Source organism: Vollenhovia emeryi, unplaced genomic scaffold (genome assembly GCF_000949405.1).
Source record: "Vollenhovia emeryi isolate VEMERY1.0 unplaced genomic scaffold, V.emery_V1.0 DF939120.1, whole genome shotgun sequence".
NCBI lineage: Eukaryota > Metazoa > Arthropoda > Insecta > Hymenoptera > Formicidae > Vollenhovia > Vollenhovia emeryi.
The window spans coordinates 3,994,184-4,018,590 of NW_011967246.1; the positions used below are offsets into that span (position 1 = coordinate 3,994,184).

Sequence of the window (24,407 nt, forward strand, 5' to 3'; positions counted from 1 at the left end):
ATATTCATGAGATTTATACGGAGATGATTTATCTAATTACAAATTCTTTGCTATTTAAGCAAAAATTTCCAACTCTATTCTCCGTACAATCAGGATTTAATTTGGCAGCGATTCAATTGGGCGCTTTGCCCTTCGTCTATGCCAATAAACGATGCACGAAGTTGGTTTCTCTATCCATTTGAATTTCACAGTTTAGCGCGCAAAATATATTATATTTTGTATAATATAACTTATCAAACGGAGGAACTCATTTACTGATGAAACATCCGCGCCATGTATGAATATCTTCAAGAAACAAATTTGCAATTTAGATTTACGTATGTGTATAAGAAAGAGAAAAGAAAATAGGGCTCTCATTAAAACTAAACAACACACAAGAATGGCCAATGCGAGTCTAAGGCAGGATGTTGATAGCCTATACTTGTAATTCATTAAAATGTGAATTCATACTCCGTTTCTTTCCACATTTGCCCTACTTTAACTCTATTGTTTATATACGTGGGGCTGCAGAGAGCGTTCCTTTAAGTATCGTACCAATTATTGCGAATAATATAATATTATCACAGCCTCAGTGTTCGAGTTGGCTAAGACGCCCGTCACGGATTCGAAGGTTCGATTCCTGGCTGAGGCAATATTTTTCGCAATAAGAATAATTTACGGGGAAGGGGAGTATTGAATGCTAAATTGTGGCATCAAAAAATGCTAAAATGTAGCATTTTTTAATATAATTACAAACCGCTTATCGATTTGAATATGTGAATTCGCTGACGATAATAACTCCACCTGTAAAGAAACTGCGCTGTGCCCGAGAAGATTAAGAAAACATGATTGAGAGAGAAACATTTTTCTTCAAAACTACACAATTTCGTTTGTAGGATATTGCGAGGTTATAAATAGATATCGGATGTCACACACAATACGATTTCTGAATAAGAGATGAAGGATATCTCGTTGGATGAAACGACAGGTTGTAACAGCAGTTCGTAGTTTCCATAGTTTCAGGCGTATCAATTTACGCGTGATAGAACAGATTTAATCAAGACGATGCATTTTATATAAGCATTTAAGCCGCATAAAAATTAATTTCCGGACCTCGTTGAAAAATACATATGTAAATCTAAATAATATCATGCAACGTATGCACATAATTTCGAATATCGCGTCTATTTTGTGCGCTTGTTTTCTTTTCGCCAGCGAAAGAATCGTCTAGTCAGTAATGTAACGCACCGCCCAATCGCTCCAGTTTCTATAGAAAAAGCAGAAACATTGATAAAGACCGAGGGTTAGGCCGGGCTCTGCGGTGTAAAGATTTGCGGCATTGCTGGGCATTAGACCTCGCTGGGACATTATAAGGATGAAATAAGGTAAAACGAGATAAATAAAATAAGATAAAGTAACGCCCAACGTGATTTTGGTCAGCGGTTCACCCCTGGATAAAGACTAAATGAATAGAAGCGAAGCAAATTCATTTGTAAGACAAATTTCTACGGGACACGCCGAACGCCAGGGAAAATGTATGAGAGCACGCATCCCTTGCTTGCACCTAAAATGAGAGACGCGGTGAAATGAAATTGTTGCGAAGATTATTCGCAGTGTTCGCCCAACAATTCTCTCGCTGTAAAAAGCACGACTAAATTATAGTCGTTGATTCAACTTACGGTATTTACGGGAATAGTTGTTCCGCGGGCTATTCAAGCTTCGATCCGAGAATGCTGTTTCTCGTTACGTACGAGCGCGGAGTTTCGGAATTAGCGACAGCCGCGCGCGGTAATTCCCGTCCCGTTCGTAAAGTATATTTTATTACGGCAGCATCGCGCATCGGGACGATTCGATGTTACGCGATACGCGGCAATTAAATACGGGAATATTTTGCATGACGTAATTTTCTCCGTAATGTGATGCGACTAGATCCGAAGATACTATGTCTTGAGGTAGGTTAGGTAATGTTAAAGCTGGCGAAGCAGCCAGCAGCGGGTTCCATAATTTATGCCATGGCAATGTTATGCATATTCTACACGTTTATTCGCGTCTGCGATATTTACCTTTTTTTCCCATCATTGCTTGTCACTGGTACACATTGAAAGCATGCAAATTATATTATAATATACTAATTGCATGATATTTCTGCGCTGGCAGACAAGGAACATAATTTATTATACACGCCAGCGGTATCCAGGTACAAAAAAAAGGATTTGCGTCGCTTATTTTATAAATTCATGTGATTACTAGATCATTGCCCGTCGACTAAACAATCTTTTTCCATAACGTCGCCTTATTCGTCATATTGCATGAAACTGCGTTCTTTCCTGGGAGGAAACTGTTTTAAGTAGCTAGCGCTTCCTTGAAAAACAAGTACATGTACACTGATTAAAAAAATATTACTTAAGAAAATTATTCGTTAGGTAGCTCCTAATAGCTTATTAACTTAAATTTAAAAAATAATAAACAAAACATGCATTGCTTTAACTTAAGTATTTATGAAATATCAAAGAATAGATAATTTTTAATTTAAGAAATTCATTCTATTTCTATAAAAGGTTTACCAAGATGTAATTTTCACAGCGAAGAAATTTGGATTTCCTATTTAACTAAAACAATGATTTCATTTAATAAATAGTATTCTCTATCTCATGAAATCTTTAATTGAATGTAGAAAATGTAATGATTTAAATCAATTAACTTAATATAATACATAGATTTACTTGAAATTTGAAATTTTTCTTTAAATAGAATAAATATTTACTTAGTGTAAAAAATTTTTTTGTCACCGTAAAAAGAAAGATTCACAGCCGGCAAACAGAATCACTCCGGGAAGAGCAGAAAATATCCAGCTCGGTAAACGTAATTCTCTGATAAACAAGCAAACTTTCGTTTCGGACGATTCTACATTATTTAAGCGAGATGCATCAGCACGGACTGCTACCTTCGAGCTGATTTACCTACAAGACACGGCGAAACTCTTGCCTCACTTTTCAGCACGAAGGTAGTAGTCTACACTTAAAGAAATTACATGTATAGTGGGTAATATTGAGACCATCTAATTTTACATACTTTTTTTACAGTGCACTGATTTGCAGTTATAAGTACACCACCGCGATTCTCAGTGGTATACTCATGACTGCAAATTAGTGACTATTCACTGTTCTCAGTGACAATTCACCGATTGATTCTTTTGAGAGCGCGATATCGACGGACAGCTGATGAAAATCGCGCCGAAACGCACGCGAAGGCGCGACGACGTCGAGCGTCGGGGCGCGCGGAAACGCGAGTGCTCGTTTAAAATATTGGTCGAATTCCCGGCCGCATTACGTGCCCGTCGCCCCGTCTCGATATTCCACCTTCTCGAGGTGGATGAAGCTTTCTTTTTGCCCGTTCGCGCGCGGACGACAGACCCGCATGCAATCGAGAATGAACGTTTCCGCTCACGCATCGTACAATATTTCTCCATCTTACACTCGTGAATTAATGGCTCGTTACTGGAAGGAACAAAATACCTCGAAAGCTTGCGGGGGGGAAAAAAGGGAAATTAATACAATCGCGTTTAGTAAAATCAGTTGGTTGCATAACACGTGTTTTTGTTTTAAAGGTGGATACTTGCGAAAAATGTTAAGTATAGCAGGCTAATTGGCTAGACTTTAGAGCCGCCATCAACTTGCAGAATAACCGGCGCTATTCCCGTTGAATAGTCAAAAGGAGGATCGAATAAATTTTCCGACAATCAATCATCTCCATATTTTTCCGCGGTCTCGGCCTTTCAGGCCCCACCCGCACAAACGTTAAACTTCTCTTCCTTCTCGGTGTCCCTTTTCTTACATTATGCCTCATATAATTTAATTAGAAACCGCATATTACCCGACGCGCATTAAACTTTTATGAATTCAGCAAAGCGGATCGAAGTGCTCGATCATATGCTCTTCTACAAGGATAATCAGTTTTCGGTATCAATAATTCACGCCTCGTTATCATAAATTACATACCACGTTTCCAATTATCATGTCGGCGTGCGATATACTTCGAACGCGAATACCACTCATACGCGGTAATAACCAATCTTTGGTTAGCCCGATTTGCGCGAATTGTTACATAACATTACGCCGAAATTATTCGTCCTGCCTATAAGTTCAAGGCGACGTGTCACCTGCGTCGTTAAAATTTTCGTCCGCGCCCGTCAGACTTGCCGTATTTTATGAATAATTCACCATCACCCATTGCCGCAATTCTTAATAACCAGCCGTCGTTCGTTGTCCTTGAAACTTTTTGGCTCGGATCAATGCGATCGATATCGTTCTATCGATTCAGGGTCAGTCACACGGCGAGTAACAGTTCCGAAAAAAAATATATGCCGAAATAATTATATTTCGTGGTTTATGGCAGCCATTTCCAGAATCGCCCGGGCCGTCTTCGACTCGTCCATAAATTTAGCTGCTACGTGGCGACTCCGGGAGGCAAAATGTCACATAAGAGTCGCATTAACGTACTTTTATACGATAAATACTTGAGCCGAGAATTTACCATAAATATTGCCAATACTCATCGCAAAATCTCCGCGTTAATATACTGATTAATATTGCGCGACGCACGCAGATAAATCCACACGTGATATGCGGCGCGGGTCGATCTGCCTCGATACACTGACACGATGCGCGCGATAAATTTGCACGAGTCCAAGACGGCACCGTAAATATTTGTCACCTCTATACCGTCCGCTACGCAGGTAACGCTAGGCGAGATTTCCGCTGGCGTCGCAGTTACGAGATCGCTAATTCGATCTCGATCGTTACGCGCGAGAAAGTCCAAGAAAGCGTGGATTTCTCGAGAGCCCGCGTCCTCATCGTAGACGCTCGTTTAATGGTGACGCCAGACACCGCTCCGGGTCTCATCCCGATCAATTTGTTCGTGAAAATCTACCCGTCCATCTGAAACCCTTGGACGCAGGTTGACGGTCCGTATCGATGCGACGCTGAGGACGCGAATGGAAGGACGGAAGAAGGGAAAGAGAGGAGGAGAGAGAGAGAGAGAGGGAGAGAGACGGAAAAAGGAAGAGGGCGAAGGATAACCGCGTCGAGAGGAAAGAAGGCGAGCATCGGAATCTTTTTGAGGAATTACGGTTACGACGCGCCGGTCACCTGGACCCGATCTCTCTTCGGATCTCACGAGGTCCGGTACAGTACGAACCGTGAGAGAAGAACGATGATACCCCGGCGAGAAGAAGAAAGGAGCCGAGGAGGATCCGGCAGCAGGAGAACGGTGGAAAGAGGGAGACGGGTCCAGGGCGAGAGGAGGGCAGCCGGGGTGGGAAACGAGAGGGGTGAGACGGGAGAGAGAGAGGAGAGCGCGCGCGTCGGTAGTGGGATTTACGCAGCGGTCGGTGCTCTTTGACGCCAACGTGGAATCGTCGCCCGGCATCGTCCACCCCGGCGGTAGCAAAAAGGGGGCCCGAATATGACCCGTCATAGGGGATCGCATTAAGCCGCCTTCGCGGCTCGCCACTCGATAATTGGCGACCTTCGCCTCTTCCGCGAAGGAATGCTCACCAGGTTTTGCGCGAAGGACGCGCAAAAGAAGCGCCCTCCGCGCCGCAGTGCCCGACCGGACCGGGCCGGACCGGATCGCGTGGAGCCCCGGCACCGGGGTCGCTCGCCGGGAAAGAGAGCGACCGTGCAGCCGTGACATAACGCCGATGGAAGAAACGCGGAATGATGAAACGCGCGCGCGCGCGATGCGGGACATCAATATAAATAATATTGCGCGGTAATTGTTCAACGCGAGGCGAGGGCACGTCGGTAACATGCAAGGTGCCGCCTTACTGCCGCGCGGAATTCGAATTGCGGCTCCGCTGCCGCGCGTTTCACCTTCCACTCCGGGGCAAAGTACGTTCCACCGCCGTGCCAACGGCCCAGTCTCGCTGTACCTTGTCAGCCACGAGATCCGCCTCTGCGGCGATCGGCGTAAAACAACGTGCCGATATATCAGCGTGAAAATTTCGATCTGCTTACAATCGTGTTGCAGTTCAATCTCGAGCGAGAGGAGACACTTAATTATGCGCGTATGTAAATGTCTTTTTACCATTTATTTTATTGTCTACACGCCTTACGGCTCGAGATTACCTCGTCGTGTAGGAATACAAGGTGAAACATTGCGCGTAATGGTGGTTGAGTGCAGCGAGAACCAATTTTTGGGACAAGTGTTCGTTGGTTCTTGCTGCACTCAACCGCAATTGTGCGCAATGGTTTGAAGGTTTGGAACAAATTTCTGATTGGTCGAAGAATCGCCATTAATTGGACGAGCGCGCATCCACGGGAATGTTTCACCCTCTATTATTACATCGTGGATTATCTAAGATATCGGGGTACAAAATATTAGATCTAACATCGTCGGCCCAATTAGAAAACGTTCTGACTAACCAAATCACGTAATTTCGGATAGCCATGTACCCCCAAAAAGGATTTCTGTTACCGAGACAAACAATATTCTTGACGCATTTATATTTCTCACAAGCTCATTTAGTACAAAAAGAGACAATATCAAAATTAAGTCAATAATTCTTATTCTCCTCTGTCGAATTAAAAAGATTGGCTTACTATATTGAGACAAGAGTAACTGATACAAATGTAATCGCGCTTAGAATACATTTTCCCTCCATCTTACAGCGCACGAAGTTGGCACCGCGGTATTCGACATTGAGAATTTTTCATTGAAGATTAAAATATCCCTTTCTCCATAATAAATTATGATTGGCGCTATCTCGGTCCTATTTTATGATACGTTCAAGTGTAACAGCATTGGATCCGGAAAGTTTTTTGGTGGGTGCGGAATTAGGACAGTTAACAGTTTTTCGAAACGGTGCAAAATCTCAAGCTAAACTTGGCCGAAATGAGTATCTTAGCTTTGTCAGAAATTGGAGGGAAGGTTTTCTAATTAGACGACATTGTGGCGACAGTAGTCGCCATGAAATCTGCCGATTGTGAATGGCAGCCCCGAAATCTCAATAATCGCCGCGGTGAGACGGCGCCCCTCCTTCTTTTCGCTCTCGCCCGTCTCTCTCGCCTCGTTCGCGAATGAGAAGACGACATTTCGGGCCAACTCGCGATCAATTTTTCAGGTACACCCCGCGGTCATTCGCTTCTCGGGAGATTCTACGGGGCGAGCGAGCAACACCGGGCATTGTCTCTCTCGCGGACGCGCCTCCTTTTTTTTCCGCCGATCGTCGACGGCGGAAGAAGGCGAGGAGAGCAGAAAGGGGGCGGCCGGGCCGAATGCACGCGTGCGTGCGTGCGGGATCACGTGTGCGTGAGAAAGACGCGCACGTACACCAAGATGTCTAATAGATTGGGGTTGGCAGACGGGACGGTCGCAGACACCCACGCGTTTCCCCGCATCCACGCGATGTCGACCAAAAATATTCACGCACGACAAAGGGCAAGAAACCGGTAAGTCAGCAACGATACTTTTTCCCCGATTCTTCCCTCTCGCTCTCGCTTTCTCGCCATTCTCCGCGGCAGAATTCCTAATGCCTTTTACGAGTCTGCCTCACTTTCGAATTTATCGACGTGCACGCGCCGGTTGATTGCTCGAAATCAAAAGTGCGTCGATTGGCTGTGCTGTATTCAAAAGGTGGAGGGGGAGACGGTCGGGCTTTTTCCCTAGATTTTATTACGCTTGTGTATGAGCGTTTTATTTCATTTCAGGGCGGATGTCGCGGTATTTTTGAGATCTCAGTTTTCAGCCGGTACCGCGCGCATCTTTCGCTTGGGCATAATGCGAGTTACTTGCGCAGAGAGTTGTGCCAAAAGTACTTAATCATACTACGAGTACGCAAATAGTAGCAGACGAATAAGAGAATGACAGTGATTCAACTCAATGACAGCGGGGACAATTTTATTAGAATGAGATATGTGTTTCTATTCATGTCATTTTCTCATACATCTTCTTTCCGCTCCAATTGTCTCGTTAGTTTCTCGGAAAAAGATCGGCCGCGACGTTCCGCGCAAGGATGCACGGTATGCTCGCCGATATAAAGTCGCACGATGTATACGAGAAAGATTTTTATTTCAAATCGCGTCCACGGTATTTTTATACCTTCGTATTCCCGCGCGTGCAACGTATTTCCACGAGTGTTTCTATTCTTCTTTTTTTTTATCCAACGTGCCGTGTCTCATTTTTTCGGTATATAATTGAGGCGTTCGCCGCGATCTATCGGCGAACCCGGTCGATATTTTTCAAGTACTCGAAACGCGGGCCGGCCGCAATCGTTAATTAATATCGGGATTTGACGGGCGCGCGACAAGAGGATCCGCGCGTTTCTACGCGGTCGTATCGCTTTCCGTCATTAACGTTGTTTTTAAAACACGCGTTTAAATAGATACGTCAGACGCTCACGCAATTCCGTGCATGCACGGGATGCCGACCGAAAATATTCACGGCGGCAACAGAAGAGAGTGAGAGAGAGAGAGGGAGAGAGGGACGGTAACTCATTACGTCGCTTTTCTACGCCACTCTCTGGAAATCACTCTCGGATTCTTGCTTTTTACCTCGTTGCGCAAACAACGCTCGACAATAGATAATTGTTTATTTAGCTGCAAAAAAATGCGGCGCGCTCTCGCGAAAGCGGGCAAATGTTCATAAGCGATAATTTGGCACGCGCGAGCAACAATTACGCTCCCCAGCCCCACGATTTCTGCCGCGCTCGTATAAATGTTAATTTGTAAGCTCCGGTAAACAAGTTATAATTCATTCATGCGAGAGTTTATCAGTTTCGGGGACAGGCTAATAAAAACATCGGGCGATTAATAATAAGCAAAACTGTTGAGGCACGATAACCGCGTCTCCTCGTACCGACACATTGTGTAACATAGTAGATATTCGTGTCTAAATATTCATACGTGACAAACGGTCAGGCGCGATAACGCGCCGGGCATTTCTTTCTTCATATTCACTTTTTGGTGCTACTTTGGCATTTTTATATCGTTATTCCCCCCCCCCCCTCCCTCCCCCGCTCGTGCTAGCTATCTCGGCGTCTCCGTCGAGAGCCCAGTGTTTTACGACGCCGAAGTTGCAGCAATAAAGTAGCCCAGCGCTAATAATAACCGCGCGCGTATTAGCAGTTGGCGTTTCCATATCAACGGAAATGTAAAAATTGTTTTCGCCGAAGCGCGCAATTTTCAGCCATTTATCTATTTGTATTTGCGCCATCGTGATAATGTATACAGATATGTCCTCGTTGTAAAGCACGAAGTTATCTGTATACGCCGAAGATATACATGTTAAGCAGCGCGGCGGCAATAAATAGTCATAAATGCCATTTCAATGAACCAATTCCTCCACGTCGGGGCACCGTTCGATTTACGTATTGTCCATTCTTAGACAGCCGAGAAGGCGCGATGGGGCCGAGGGGGGACAGAACTTGGAGGAAGCGGAGCACACGGTGGCCGATAAAGCGCTCCCGCGGCACTCGAGATAATTAAGCCGACGGGCCGGGGCGACCCTCGCTCCTCGTGCGCGGCGTGCAATTTGTCAAATCTATACGCGGATCGCGAATATGAAGCGCGCGTTTCAACGCGGACATCTTCCCGTTTACCCTCGTGACAGGCCGTAAGCGGCCGGCTGTCCCGGGGACGACAAATACGCGCGGCGGACCGTCACGCGGCCTAATGACGTTTCGGAGAAACTAATGCGCGCGCGATATGAAATCGCCGTCGGGATCGCATTGTCTCGAGCCGGCCTCGCGGAATGCGCCGCGCGCGCGCGTGCCCGGATGGCCTTTGTATAATTTCGGGGGAGGTGGGGGGGGGGGGAGAGGGCTGACATAATGACGCCGGGGCTTAAGAGCAATGCCGCGGGCGCGCATATTAGGATCTATTAATATGCGGCCGGTGCAGGCCGGACGGTTAGACGGTTCTTAGTTACTTGTCGCGCATTAGCCCGGTCGTCTCCGACGCGGCGGACAACTTCCCGTCTGTCGTCCTCGTGACGGACACACACGACGGGACTTCTCTATTCGTCTGTCAACGGTCTCCTTCGCGTCAGCATATTCCACCGTTCACCGGACAGCTCGTCGGGAGAACGGCCCTTCAAAACGCGCCGTAACTCCTCGCCGCCCTCCCGACGATTCCCGAAAAGACAGATCGCTGCATTAGAACATTCCCCCCCCCCTCCTCCTCGCCGGCCGGCATGAGAAATGACACGTCGCGCACGCGAACACGCCGCGTAATCCGCGTAATTTTTATACACCTGTGAACGATATATAATCCCATCCGTGTCCAAACGCGAGAGCGCACTGGCGCCGCTCCAATATCCTTAAGCTACGTCCAATTCCCAAACGATCGTAACTCACGGCCAAATATCTCCGCTTTCTTCGATATCGCCCGGCGGTAAAATATCATTTCTAATAATTTCCCCTTCCCTCCGTGCACGGCCGAAAGGTGTGCACGGGGCGGGCGTGTAGAAAGGCCCTCGCTATTGTAGTTATTATTGTTTCAATCGCGCGTTTTAATGCGTTTGCGTCACGTATTTTGCGAGAGAAATTACCGATTTTATTACGCATAGCGGTGCCCGCGCGAAACGTGAGTGATTCGCAAATAACAAATGCACAAATCGTAGATCGCGGTCCGCCGGCAATGCGAGAAATTCCATTGAGCGCTTTGCGGTATCCTGAATTCAAGATAATTTTTCTTTCTCCCGCGGTGTCCGCGCCGTTTTGTAACGATGATTAATAATGGTCAATAGTTTCGGGGCTTCCCCCGATAATATCTTCAAATAGACCGATACGAGTTATTTATGTGCCCACGTTTTCATATTTGTATTTATATCTTATGAAGTAGGAAGACTTCGACAAACAGAGGGAGAGATCAACTTCCGGATTCTTAACGTTTTCATAAAAGATACAAACGGGCATAATCTTATCTGTGCAAAATTTATTCGAGAGATATCCCGAGGGACACATTACTTGTCTTACGAAATATTAAATAAAGAGACTTTAAGGCCCGCGCCGAGGCCGATCGCCGCATGAATACTTTTTACACCTACCGCTAACTTTGTCTCGACGTATTAATCGCTTTATCTGGTTCGATACAACGGCCCGTTGTATCCAGCGATCGGTCGCTCATATTTTTCGTAGTACGTGTAACATTAAGATATCGGCGGAAGAAATGTAAATTGATTTGTGAATACTGCGTCTCATGCATATGATTCATGAACGTTCGTTACGTCTCTTTGAGCGCGAAGGCCGACCGTAATTTCCGCGTCTCGATCAGGGAATTATCTATGCTCGATTATGATACGTGGTGACATTAAATATCATCGGTGCAACATTGCGGTCGGCCGTTGGACGTCGAGCACACGACTGATATTTTAATCGTTATCGACGACACGGCGATACGATGCACACTGTAAAATATACGACAAATCCAATTAACGTCATTGCTTTATGACTGTATTTATAATGTGTTTGAGATAAAAAAGACACTTGCGAGTACTGGCAGAAACAGGCGTGAGAAGACGTTCTATCTGACATAATAATACAAAGTGTAAATAATACGGCTTTCATATAAAGTGAAGAAATATACGTGTCCTCCAATTTTAAGCCTGCCTCGCCAGAAAGCTTTCTTTGTCAATAAACAATTGTACAGACGTAGACCCCGTGGACAATAATGTCGGAAATAAATATAACTGGCAATGGCAGTCAAGCGCTGGTGGTGACACGCGTACGTGTTCCCTTGAGAAAAAAAGACAACGATATAAACAATGGCTACGTTCAGCGGAAAAAGCTACTTTGCAACTGTTGTAAAATTCGTGAATCTGATTGGCGTATGCTCTTAAATTCACTCAGGATTAAGAGAGTACGCCAATCAGATTCATAAATTTTACAGCAGTTGCGAGGCAGCTTTTTCTGCTGAACGTAGCCATTATTCGAATTCGCGAAAGTTTCGGACCCGTTATTTGGGTCATCCTCATACAGTTGAAAAATTTGTGTTAAATTTAACAGATGTCGCATGTCCCAAACGGTCCACACAATTTTTTGTGTTAATTTAACACAATACGGATATGCTAAATGATCACACTAATACTCTGTTAATATTTTTAACGACAAAATGAATTTGAAAAATGTAATTTTTACATTTTACAGATGTAATAAGTCAAACGACAACTCGAAATCACTCTCACTTATGTTATACAGAATAAAATCAACATTTTATTCTGTAAATTTGAGCAGATAAATTTTGTTACTAATAAAATAGAACATATGTATTGTGTCCGATTAAAAAATAAGTACACATTGTGTTGTTTTAACATTTCTTTTCAGTTATTTTAATAATTTTACATTTGATGTCAATTAACACAAGAGCAATATGTTAAGTTAACACATGAATGTGTTAAACATTTAACACAAAAATTTTAAATGTCATTTTTTTTAACAAGAAAACACAGATTTTCCAGCTGTGCAGCGCGCAAGTAGATTAAATTCAAGATCAAAGGTAAAAATTAAAGCAAGAAAGAATTTAAGTTAACGTAAATAACCGCGCGATAAAACGTATAAAGATAACACAATGCGATGAAAAGGACAATGAAACACGGAGAAAAAAAATTTCTGAAGCACAGCAAACGGTTTGCTGTCGCACCCAATACAATAGCCACAGAAACAAATTTTATCTATCACAACTAAATATTAGCTGTCCATAATTTTACAACTGAAATTTAGTAGCCACACGCAGGTTTTAGCTACGGCGGTTACATTTTGAAATAAAAGATTTCTTTGTCAAATTTCACCGGAGCGAGACACGATGCAATCGTTTTGCGAAATAGGCTGCACCGAGGGGTAAACCGCTGACCAAAATCATGTACCTACACCACTGCCTATTAATACCAAGTAGGCATTACTTTATCTTATCTTATGTCATCTCATTTATCTTGTTTTATCTTATTTCATCCTATTTTATTTTTATAATGTCCCAGCGAGATCTAATGCCCAAATTAATGTCCAAAAATGTCTAGTAATGCCGCAAATCTCTACACCACAATGCCCTCTCAGCGGTTTACCTCTCGGGCTGCGCACCAAATGTCCTATCTGCTTGCCGTAATTGGAAGCTTCACTGTCACGTATCGTGTGACGTAGAAAAACTTGGGCAATCGACAAAGGTAGAAACGAGAATATCTCGTAACTTATCAATATTGTTTTAAATTAACCGTCCACAGTATCGTGCGCTGATAATTCAATTTATTTGTATTGTTCGAAGCGAAACACAGATAGGTAGAAGCATAGAGTGTGTTTGTGCGCGTTGTGCAATACAAAACAAATTGACATTTCAGGAGCCATCGAAATATCTTATCAAATCCTCCCGCTGCGTCAAGCGAGGAAGAACCTCGTGGGAACTTGGGGAATATGACGAGTTACAACTGGCGCGTTATTCAAGACAAACTTCGGCGCCCCGGCTGGACTTATCGTTACCGCGTTTCCGCAGACATTTTCGATTTTGCTTCTGACTCAGCAAGAAACCGGCCTGTCACGCACACGCGCCAGGAATGAGACGCGCTTTATGTTGCTTTCGAGATGTTCCAACTATTCGGAGAGCACCGCGCGCGGAACAACGGGGCGCGGAAACTTACAATTGAAAAAGTTAGGCAAATTAAGACCGTCCGCTCGGCGCGCCGCGTCCCCGATATGGCAGCGGCGTTATCGAAATTTCATTCGTCATTCGCGGGCTGCCGATACACTTTCCGTCCGCGTATCTGCGGGATATCGTTCCGAAAAATATTTTCCCGTGGCTCCTCGCCACGAAATATCCGTTTTTATCGGCGAGGTTAGGCGTGTCCAGCATTAAACGTTTCCTGTTTAGACGTGATGCCCGCGAATGGTACATGTACCAAATGGATACGCGGACGTCAGGTACGTGGATTCAGTAAAACCGAGCGGTTTATAGTAACGTGTTCTTATCCCCCCCCCCCTCCCGGCTACCCCGAAGGAGTTCCGCTTATGTTTAATGGGAAAAATGTGTAAATGTTCCCGACAAACTTTACGGTCCCAGATTGTCGCGCCGCGCCTTAAACTTTCCACATTCGACAGTCAATGGAGGTAAGTCCTCTATTATGAGATAGGTTTCTAATATGAGACAGCAGGTTTTCAACACCCGAATTCAACCGCGAATCTTTTCTTCGCAACGATTACACGATCTAACAATGAACTCTCCACTGAACAGGTTACGAGCAATAAGTTCATGGTGGACTCAACTGATGGCGCCTGTTAATTTAACCCCGCTATTCCATATTAGGACCCTATCTCATGATAAGAGACTTTCCTCTATGTATAAACTGAGAGGGAAACTGCTGGCCAAAATCTTGTGCACCAATGATGCCCGGTGGGCATTGCTTTATCTTATTATCTCATTTTATCCTTATAATGCTCCAGCAAGGTCCAATGCCCAAACTAATGCCCAAAAATGCCCAGTAATGCCGCAAATCTGCACACCACAATGCCCTCAGCGGTTTACCCCTCGATTATGTCGCTACACAAAAGTGTAACAGCATTGGATTTGGGAATCTTTTCCAGATGCCAGTACACTTTTGTATAGTGTGATAATTTCGATGTCCTTTCTCTTGAACAAACGGATTCGCGCGAGCAATTTTCATCATTTCTTGCACGTCGCATAAAGATAAAATTATGCTCTTGTAAATTTTTATTCACATTCGTCTATCTTTCCCGTTTATATTTACCGATATGTTCTTATGCGCACTTTCGGCCTTAAAATTCCCGACTCGATATTGCGACACGTCGCAGCGTTTTGGTGGTTGGTTGTTCCAACCTCTTGGTAAGTTAGCTAATGGTTAAATCACACGTACGTCTTTGTTTTCCCTTCGAACTACTCTTTAAAAGTCAATCAGTGGATTATCAGTGAAAATGGTGAATATTCACTGATTCGCAGTTAAAAGTATAGCACTGAATTATTCAATGCTATACTTATAACTGTTTTCAATGATAATGCATCGATTGACTTTTAGAGAGTAGACAAAGACAGACATACAATTTAACCATTAGTTAACTTACCAGGAGGTTGGAAGAACCGGCCCTTAACCAGGGACTCAATCAGGAATCTTTTTCTCAAGCGTGCAACTCGCGAAAGGTGAAAATTTTCATTGACAAACATTGAATTCGATTTTCACCAGTTGACGCCAGAGAGAGAGACTCATGATCGAGCCCCTGGTCGTTCGGATTATGATACGAGGCTCGACGTTAACGCCGCAGTTCGAAAACACACTGCAAGTTTATTAGCGGGATTAATGTCGTGTAAAGATCATCGAAGATCCAATCGCGAAATGCCAAGCGGCGTGTACCAACAACCCGTACGATCCCCGCGTAAGGCGCAAGGGTAATTCTCGCAGGATTTAAGCGTACTCGAAAACGCGGCGAGGGAGAGATCCCGCGGTACGGGGGCACCGGGTAAGCAAGATGGAAGTGTTTTATCGGCCGTTTCTCAGGCTCGCTTTGATGTTACGCCGAGGCAGGTCGGTTTTATCGAGGCGCATCCCGGAGGAGGCAGGCGCGCCTCGGTCCGACGGGAAGTGCCTGGCGAATCGGGCTCCAGTTCGCGTTCGCCGAACCGATCCGCGTATCACATTGGAATTAATCCCGGGACAGAGATTTTTCGCGTCTCGCGCCGCGTTTCGACGACGGGGATCTTACCGTCGCGCCGCGTCTCAGTTCCGGCATCGTCCTCGTCGCCAAGTGCCGCCGCGCCGTGGCGTCGATGAACGCGATAAACGGTGAAACGCGGCCGCGGGTAATCGTCGCGCCGTTTTTCTCGCGTATCGGACCAGTCGGCTCGCTCGGGCTGCCGGGTGTATCGCGGGCCGTTACCGCATCTCCCGGAGCGCGCTTTCTTATCGCGTTATGGCGCTCCGAACTGCCGGGTGAAGTCGCGTAACTTCGGCCCGGTGTGCGCGGTTTAGGGAAAGACGTTATCAACGTCCGGCTAGACGCCTGCTTCACGACTTCTGCACATTTCTGCTCAAGCAGATTGGTTTTGATCCCTGTTCAACTAAGCCTTTACCCTTTTCCAATTCCTGAGACTAGAACAAAAATGAAAAGAGAGCTGGACCGCGATCACTCGCTAGTGTGACGATTGGCTATTTCAAATTTTAATGGCTGCCTAGCCAATCACAATCGCAGATGTAATCGCAATCGTAGTCGCGAGTCGCTAGTCTGACACGGACATTACGCGCGTCGTGCACTTTTCTAGAAATTGTTTTCTACATGTCGCTTAGTACTTCATAGGAGATATTTTACGAGGGCCGTTTAGTAGCAAGTTCTTTTACTCTGCCTATTTCCAAGCGCTAGAATTCATATATTTGCCAAGGGTTCGACTTAATATTTCGATCACGCTAAGCTCTTTCAAGGTAATGCACCTTTCCGGCCATTGTTTTCTACATGTCGCCTTATATTTCGCAGGAAATAGTTTACGAGGAGCGTCTTACAGCGTGTTCAAATCGAACATCCGTAACGTTCGGATGTGCTTGCATTTTTATCATTTGACTCTGTCACGCTGATGGCGATGACTCGCTTTGTATTACTTGAAAAGGACCTAAAATAAGGTCGAAACGTAGCGTTAAATAAAGGAATCTACCAGTTGGGTCAACAAGCTCACTGTTTTAATTTGTAATCATCACTGGCGACTATCAGCGACTTCTTTTTCTTTCGTCGATTATCCACCATAGACCCTAACAATGGCGTCTACACCCGTCGAAGGATTTTTCAGAACGATCACACCCCAATTTGGGCCGAACGTGACGGGCCTTATAAATCCTGAATCCACACAAGGACCAAAATTTGCACTGCAAATCAGCAACTTATTTTCTTACTACGATGCCGAAGTTTCGCAGCAAGTTTCTTTATTTTGTATCGTGCGACAAATATTGCCGTATGCTACGCTCTGCCTGTTTCCAAGCGCTAGAATTTTGGCCAATCAGGCTTCAACTTAATATCTCGACCACAAGACGAGGATTCTAAAGTCTTGTAAGCGACGCGTTATGCTCTTTTCAAGATAACGCACCTGTCTGGGCATTGTTCTCTACATGTCGCCTTGTATCTCATAGGAGATATTTTACGAGGAGCGTTTGGTAGCAAGTTTTTTTTTACTTTGCGTCTTGCCACAAAGATTATCATACGTCGCGCTTCGTATTTCCAAACTCTAGAATTGATACATTTGCTAAACCAGGCTTACGAGACGAAGGAACTGTTGTAAACGACGCGCTAAACTCTTTCACGATAAATCCCTCTGCGCTGCAGAGTTCGTTCCCCTAATATTTCTGCCAGCGGAGTCGCGTCCACGGTAGCTCGCGGGAACTTATTCAAAAGCAATTGTACCTAAACAGCGACAGGGGCAAGGGTGGCAGCTACCGTAACGTCCCGAACGAGGATAATCTCTCTTATCCGGACTAATCCTTCGGGGAAAGGTGTATCACTTACGGATATTGGCCGCGACAGTTCCAATGGGATTGGTCAACAGAGGCCTCTGGACAAGATCCTCCTCGAGATGAGCACGACTCGGTCGGGCCTGCTTTCTCCGTGACATCCCTCCGACTCGGGTTGAATCAGTTCGCCGCACTCCTCGCTCGCTCTCGCACTCCTGCGGCACACGAAGGGGCCAGTCGTCGTCCGCCGACGGTTTGGATCGGGTCGTCGGTTCGATCGGCTGCCGCCGCCGCCGCCGATGCACTTGGCTCCCGTGGATCCTCCGCCTCCTCTTCCTCTTCCGTCTCCTCCGCCGCCTCCTCCTCCTCCTCCTCCTCCTGCTCCTCGGGATCCCGACGAAAAGCAGACGGATGCGTGGTCAGTCTAGACGTCGTCGACGGGACAACGGCGGTTGGCGACGTCGCTGCAGCGTCGAGGGTGCGAACCGCATGTCTCCCCCTCGTCTCTTCTCCGCTCTCGCTCTCCTTGTCTCCTCCGTTTCTCCGTTTCAATTCCGCGCAGCGACAACCGCAGCTTCTGAAAAGACGCAACGCTCGCTACCCGCGTACATCGGCACTAACTACCTACGGGAGACGCATCTCCCCGCGAACGCGCGCAGCGACGCACCACGTCGGGGCGTTTCATACGTGGGCTCGTCGCCAGAGGAGAGTCACTCGTTCTCGCTCCCGCCGGCCGGTGAGCGTGTCAACTCGGCCAGTAATCCATAGAGGCTTGACGCACCGGGTCCCCCTAACCCATCCCCCACGAGAAATGTTTCTCACCGCTCGACGTACTCTCGCGCACTGAGATTACCCGGGCTCCTCTTCTCGCACTCGCGCGACTCGCACGTGGCCGTGTGTCTACTCCCTCTCCCCGAAAGTTCTCCGCTGTTCCGAAACGACGACGAGTCCCGGCTGTCCCGCTGGGCTGGTGGTTATCGTAGGTACTCTCTCTCTCTCTCTTTCTCTCGCGAACAACACAACACCCGGTACTCACGCTGCTTCGACTACCGCTCGACCGGCGTGTCGCGACCGTATGGCGACGCGAGACCGCGACGGCGGCATTCCCGGGCGCTCGGCGGGTAACGAGCGCGCCCGTAAACAGCGTCAGCCGCCGGGCACGGCCAGGTCCTACGCGCGCACGATGCGTGTCCCTATACACCACTGTGCTCGCCCACTGGGTACGCGGTATAACACACGTGTGCGACGACCGGCTCTCTTGACTGCTGACGGACGGACGGACGGACGGTCGCGCGCGCGCGCACCGCGCGCGAGTGCGATGCGTGCACAGTGCGCGCGTGTGTACGTGTGTGTGTGTGGGCGTGTGTGTGTGTGGTCCGTGTGCGTGCGTGCGTGCGTGCGTGCGCGAGTGCGCGCGTACGTGTACGCGTGCGTGTTCACGGGTCTATATCTCGCGCGAAATCCGCTGCTCCGATGCTCCGAGTCGGCCGGACGACGGACGGACCAGCTCTGGGCCTGACAACCGGGCGCCCCTCTCCGCCGCCACGCCGCCGTCGCCGCTGCCGCCACCGCCACCGCCGCCGCCGCCGCCGCCGTCGCCGCCGAGACGTGGCCGCTGGTAGGGGCAGAGGAGATATGCCCTGCGCGCGCTTTCACCCCCACCGCGGCCGCCGCTACCGCCGCCCCCTCCCCCGCCGCGCCAGGCCGTCCATCCACCCCCCACTCCTCGCGCGCGCTCGCCCCACTCCCGCGCGAGCGGCGACGTCGGGCGCGCAACCTCCTTCGTCGCGCGGTGCGCCCTTCCCCGCGCGTCGCGCGAATAACGCGGGGAGGTCCACCCTCGGCGCGAGTCGATTTCCGCGCGTGAATTATTATCGCACCGCGTAACCGCCGCACGCATGTACCGCCCGCGCGCGCGCGCGCGCGAGATCGTTCCCGCGTGTACACTCCTCTCAGAAAGATCGACGATTTTCGCCCGAGATGCTCGTCGCAAGGGCTCGCTCTTGGAAGACTCGTACACCTATATGTATAGAGACGGACGGAGAAGAGGTAAGATGCGTCTCTCTTTCCTTTTTTTTCTTCTTTCGTTCTCCGAAGGCTGCGTTCTCGATTTCCGCGGCCGCACGATCTCGGCGGGAACGCGAGGGCCGCGTGCGGCGAAGCGCGATCGAATGAGCCCCCGAAAGGGACTCGCGCGCGCGAGAGGAATCCTCTCCGCGCGCCGCGCTCCCCCCCTCCGGCATCGCGCCCCGCTTCTCGTCCTCCTCTAGCCGCGCGATCCGTCTTTCTCTCTGTCTTATTCCCCTTCCGGCGGATGCTCGATATCCCCACCGCGTGGCGCGGGACCGCGAGGCGTGGCCTGTCCCGCACGAGTGCCCGCCTCCTTATGCATTATTATAGCGAGCTACTCGTGTCTCTATGATTTTATATGCCGCGTTTCAGCGTGAATATTCTAGCGCGCTTCCACGGCGCTCCTGGCGCGTTTCCGCCACCACCGCCGCCGCCAACGACGAACCCTACCGCGCCGCGCCGCACCGCTCCGCACCGCACCGCCGTCGATATCGTGTGTTTTATGCTGCCCAATTATTTTCTCATTCCACCGTTGCGCTCGATCCGGCCGTTCTGGCGATTGTACGCAGGACGACGAGGCGAGACGCAGGAAGGAGGATCGTAACGAGTGCGTTGACATTTCTGCCCGGTGTCGCTCGTCGGTCGAGATTTTCTACGGGCCACTCGAGCGGGTATTTGTAATTCGGTTGATGTAATTGCTAATCGCGCGCATCAAGCGAAGACGCTGATTATGGGATAGCCGGCTGTCCGATCTGGACGAGCAAAATGTTACCGATTGGTTACGCTCGTTAGCACGTTTAACGGATCCGCGCAAAGGGAGATTTAAAATAGATATTCTTTTAGCGTTGATAATGCAGAGAACTCGCTAGTCTAAGGCCTGGGTTGCACCAACGTTGCCTAACTTTAACCGTAGCTTAATTTACTCCTTGTCTTTTTCTAACGCGGCGTTTTCAATGAGATCGTTAGGACGTAAGAAAATGACCAATCGCAGTCGATTATTCTCCTCACATTCGATTGTGGTAGGTCGCTCTCTTAAATCCTACGTCTTAAAGTTCTCATTGTAGACGCCGCATTAGGGAAACGGAAAGAGACAAAGGGTGAATTAAGCTAAGGGTAAAGGTTACGTGTCGTTGGTGCAACCGGGCCTAAAGCGCATTCGGTGCCAGTACTTTAATGTCATCTTAATGTCAGACCCATGGAGTCTGTATAAGGAGACCGAACTGGGCTTGATTACGTCACCAAACACGGGCCGACTTTATTGCAAAATTTTGAATCAAAAATTTTGCCACTTGTAGCACTGGCGTCGCACAAGCGGATTTAAGGATTCGCCCACGAGTTTACCGATCTTGATCTCACTGGCTCGTAGATACAGCGTATAAACGTCGTTATTTGGGGATCGATTTCTGGAACTTAGGAAAATCACAAAAGTGAGCGAATACTAGAATATTTGTAATTCCAACCTGTGAATTCGCTCACTTTTGTCATCTTCACAAGTTTCAGAGGATACACAATCCACCTCTCTCACGGACTCTCACAAACGCTTCGTGCATGTGTCCGTTAACAGCGCTTCCAGTGATTCTTTTCGGAACGAATATTTCTCGAGAATGTCGGCCCACTCTGATTACGGGCCTTATGTCCGCTTCTACCAATGCAGTCTAACTCTTTATCACGGTTTAATTTACCTTCCACCTTTTTCCGTCTCTTAGAAAAAGATTTACAAAAAAGTTAAACCGAGATTAAAGTTAATCCGCATCGACAGAAATGGACAGCAGTAGCACAGTGTTGGTTAAACGTTGGTTAAACACTGGTTCGATATTGGATTTGCTGATTATATTGAAAATGCATCGGCCAATCTTTCCTGATGTAAGCCGTGAAACAAGTGCAAATATTGCACGGTAATAATCATACGTATAATAAACTTTCACAGGAAATACATTTCCAATACGTCGCAATGTGTAATATGAATATTGATCTAATATTGATACAATATTGGACCAATATTTCTGAATAGACACGTTGGCTAAACAAGAGGAGGCGTCCATCTTATCGGACCAACATTGTTGGGAATATTTAGATTTACATTATTTCCCAGTATCGCGCCAATATATTGGTGCTATTATCTAGTCATTATTAGCAGTTTAAAACATCGCCGAGTGTTAACACTCAAAACCTGAGTGTTCTTTCCGCAAGGGATTATTCGACGTATCTGGCAATATTTTACTTACATTTCGACCGAACATTCCGGTCCTTTTCGGGTGAAAAGCGTCTTTTGGTAACATTCTAAAATCAGACAAGTGCCAACCAAGCCGGAATCTGAAGACTACAAAATTATCACGTGGAAAAGAAACCAGAATTGCAGTGATACAATAATGAAAAGGTTCCAAAGAACTTACATGTTTATCAAGACACATAAGAAAAATGACGATTACATATTTCGTATTACAGTGATCACACTAGAACTTAGAAAAGACGACCGTCTATTCCTACCAACAAAGGTCAGTCACAAAATGATGATCGAGACTATCTTCCGGCATAAAAATGACAAAGGATGGCCGCTCGGAAGACGTAGGAGTCAACGAACGAAATAAAAAAATAGATAAAACATAAAAGGGGGAAGAATAATTGCAACCACGGAGGGTATACGCACAAGAGAGGGAGAAGCCACGGGAAATATCGTCGAGCGTAACCGCAGTTTTGCGCGAATTCACGATATACGCGCTCGGGCCGCGTCTTGTCGTATCACGCGGCGTGCAAACGCGGGGGAACAGGTGGGTCGTGGATGATTCAGAGACGGGAGACGGGAGGACTAAGGCAAAGGCTGCGGTAAAGCGGCAAGTAGAAAAGCGGGGAGGGGGCGTGGGGAGTTAAATTGGGGTAAGGCGCGCGAGAAGACCGAGACCGAGACCAAGAGTGATAGACGCGGGGTATGCCGCAACGGTTCGTACAGCACTCGGTCTTGCGTATGAATAAAGGCGTCGGCTATGCCTATGAGTTCCCCCATTGTGCTGGGAATACAGCTATAAGCCGACGGCGTGGGATCCTTCCGGATGGAGCGTTTTAATTATCGCTGATTTTCCCCAGTTAGAACGGAACTCTATTTTCACATCGCGCCATTGTGCGCCGCTCGTCGTCGAATCCGAATCAAACGAGCGCGGCCGAATATGGGCCTCGTGAGCCCTCCGGGACGTTTTTCTAGCGAATTTAATATATCAACCGAGCGGGAGTGCCCGCCATATTTGTGAAACGAAAACGGTACGGCTTGGAGAACCGTTAGGCAAATGATAATGGCATTAATTAGTGAAGGTCAAAGTACAGTCAATGTCATGCTGCAGTTTCTAGGAAAAGTTCGATGTATTTTACATTCTTCCTATTTCATATAATCTCCGTATTGTTTCAACGATAGAAAGGCGGCGAATTGTAATTTTTTATATTACAGGTTAATCTGTCACATCTGTGCAAAATGTCATAGAAATAACATTCTACAAAAAAACCAGTAACTTGCACATTAAGAGTTTAAATGATAGAGTCCAGCTACTGGAATAATAATTAAGGAAAAATATAAATGACTGGAGGAAATCTTACAAGTCACGTTCTGCCGGTCGTGAAATTAAGACTTGTTCTGTTGATTTACCATACGGAATTATTGACACAATAATCACTTGAGAAGGACCACGCATGATCGAGACGTTGTGAGTTTAAACATAAAAATTTGCCAGACATGGTCAAGTGATCTGAAGTTATTTTTTTTTATATAAAAATTCTGATAAGTTAGATAACGTTAGACGCGAGTGATATAAATATGAAGAATGTTTACTTGCTTGTGAGTCTACTGATTTTCGTCGAACCCACATATTATTGCACATTATTATTAATCATCCATGCAGTGTGTGCCATCGCTTCGAAACTGTCGCCGTATAACCGCAGCTCCTCGCGCGAGGACCGTTAAAATAAAAAATGTGCGTTCTCTTTTCCGTCTCGAGTAGGTTTATTGTCCCCTCGGAGTCATAATTTTTGCATAAAGATCTTAGGGGCTTTAATGTGCGGTCAGGCCCGAGAAAAAGGGTGGTCGGTTGTCCGTCGTGAACAAGCGCCGGCGCCGGGTCTGACACCTGCAGCGAGCATTTTTCCTTCTAGGATTAGTAGATACCTGCCTCGCGCCGTCTTTCACAAACACGGGAACACTTATACCCGGGCATTCTCTCGTACACCAGCGTCCTATACCTGCTCGACGTTGATTGCTCGACAATGCGCCGTACAATAGATTGTAATAAACGATTGTTACCTAAGCTAAGGAACACTAAATATTCTGTCACAGCTATGTAAACTTCCGAGTAGCTTTACAAGCGTGTAAATCATTCCTTTAGCCACGGGCATAACCAACGTCCATAACACAATTTTCGAGAGGTTTTCTAGAAGCACGCTTTCTGCCGACAAGCGTACGAAATAGCATGCGCGTTTGTAGCAGTTTTTCCAAATTATTTCGTCAAACAAAAATACGAAGAAAACGCATTATACATTTTTCGAATCACTTCTGGTCCTGTCTGTCCGTGGGACAACCCGAGGTATTTTTCCAGCCCTCGCGAGGTACCCGTGAACGCCCGAGCGAACGTGTTAAAGGAGCGCGTTTTGTTATCGTAATGCTACAATAATGAGCACGCGTGGACGACGGTTTTGTGCCCCGCGAACAATTCCGTACCTGTAAGTACGCCACCCGGCACCTGTCCTCGTCCTACACGGATGGACTTTTGCACCCAGTACACTCGACCGAGTCGAATCCCGATGATCGCGGCATTAAAAGACCGCAGAAAATCCGCCGCAGCAGGTGGCTCTCTCTCTCTCTCTCTCTCTCTCTCTCTCTCTCTCCCCCTCTCTCTCTCTCTCTCTTCGTGTCTCTGTCTCTCTGTCTTTCTGTACGCGGGGGCATTAAAGCCATTCGG

At 47.0% G+C, this 24,407-nt stretch overlaps 1 protein-coding gene across 2 annotated transcripts in view; it reads left to right on the top strand.

The window, feature by feature from the left end:
* Positions 1-19,328: 19,328 nt before the first annotated feature.
* LOC105570670 overlaps positions 19,329-24,407 on the top strand; it is a 160,885-nt gene continuing 155,806 nt past the window's right edge. For both annotated transcript variants that reach the window (XM_012028074.1, XM_012028073.1), the window contains exon 1: positions 19,329-19,449. In XM_012028074.1, the coding sequence (XP_011883464.1) occupies positions 19,381-19,449 (69 nt within the window). In that variant the 5' untranslated portion in view covers positions 19,329-19,380. The remainder of the gene's footprint in view (positions 19,450-24,407) is intronic.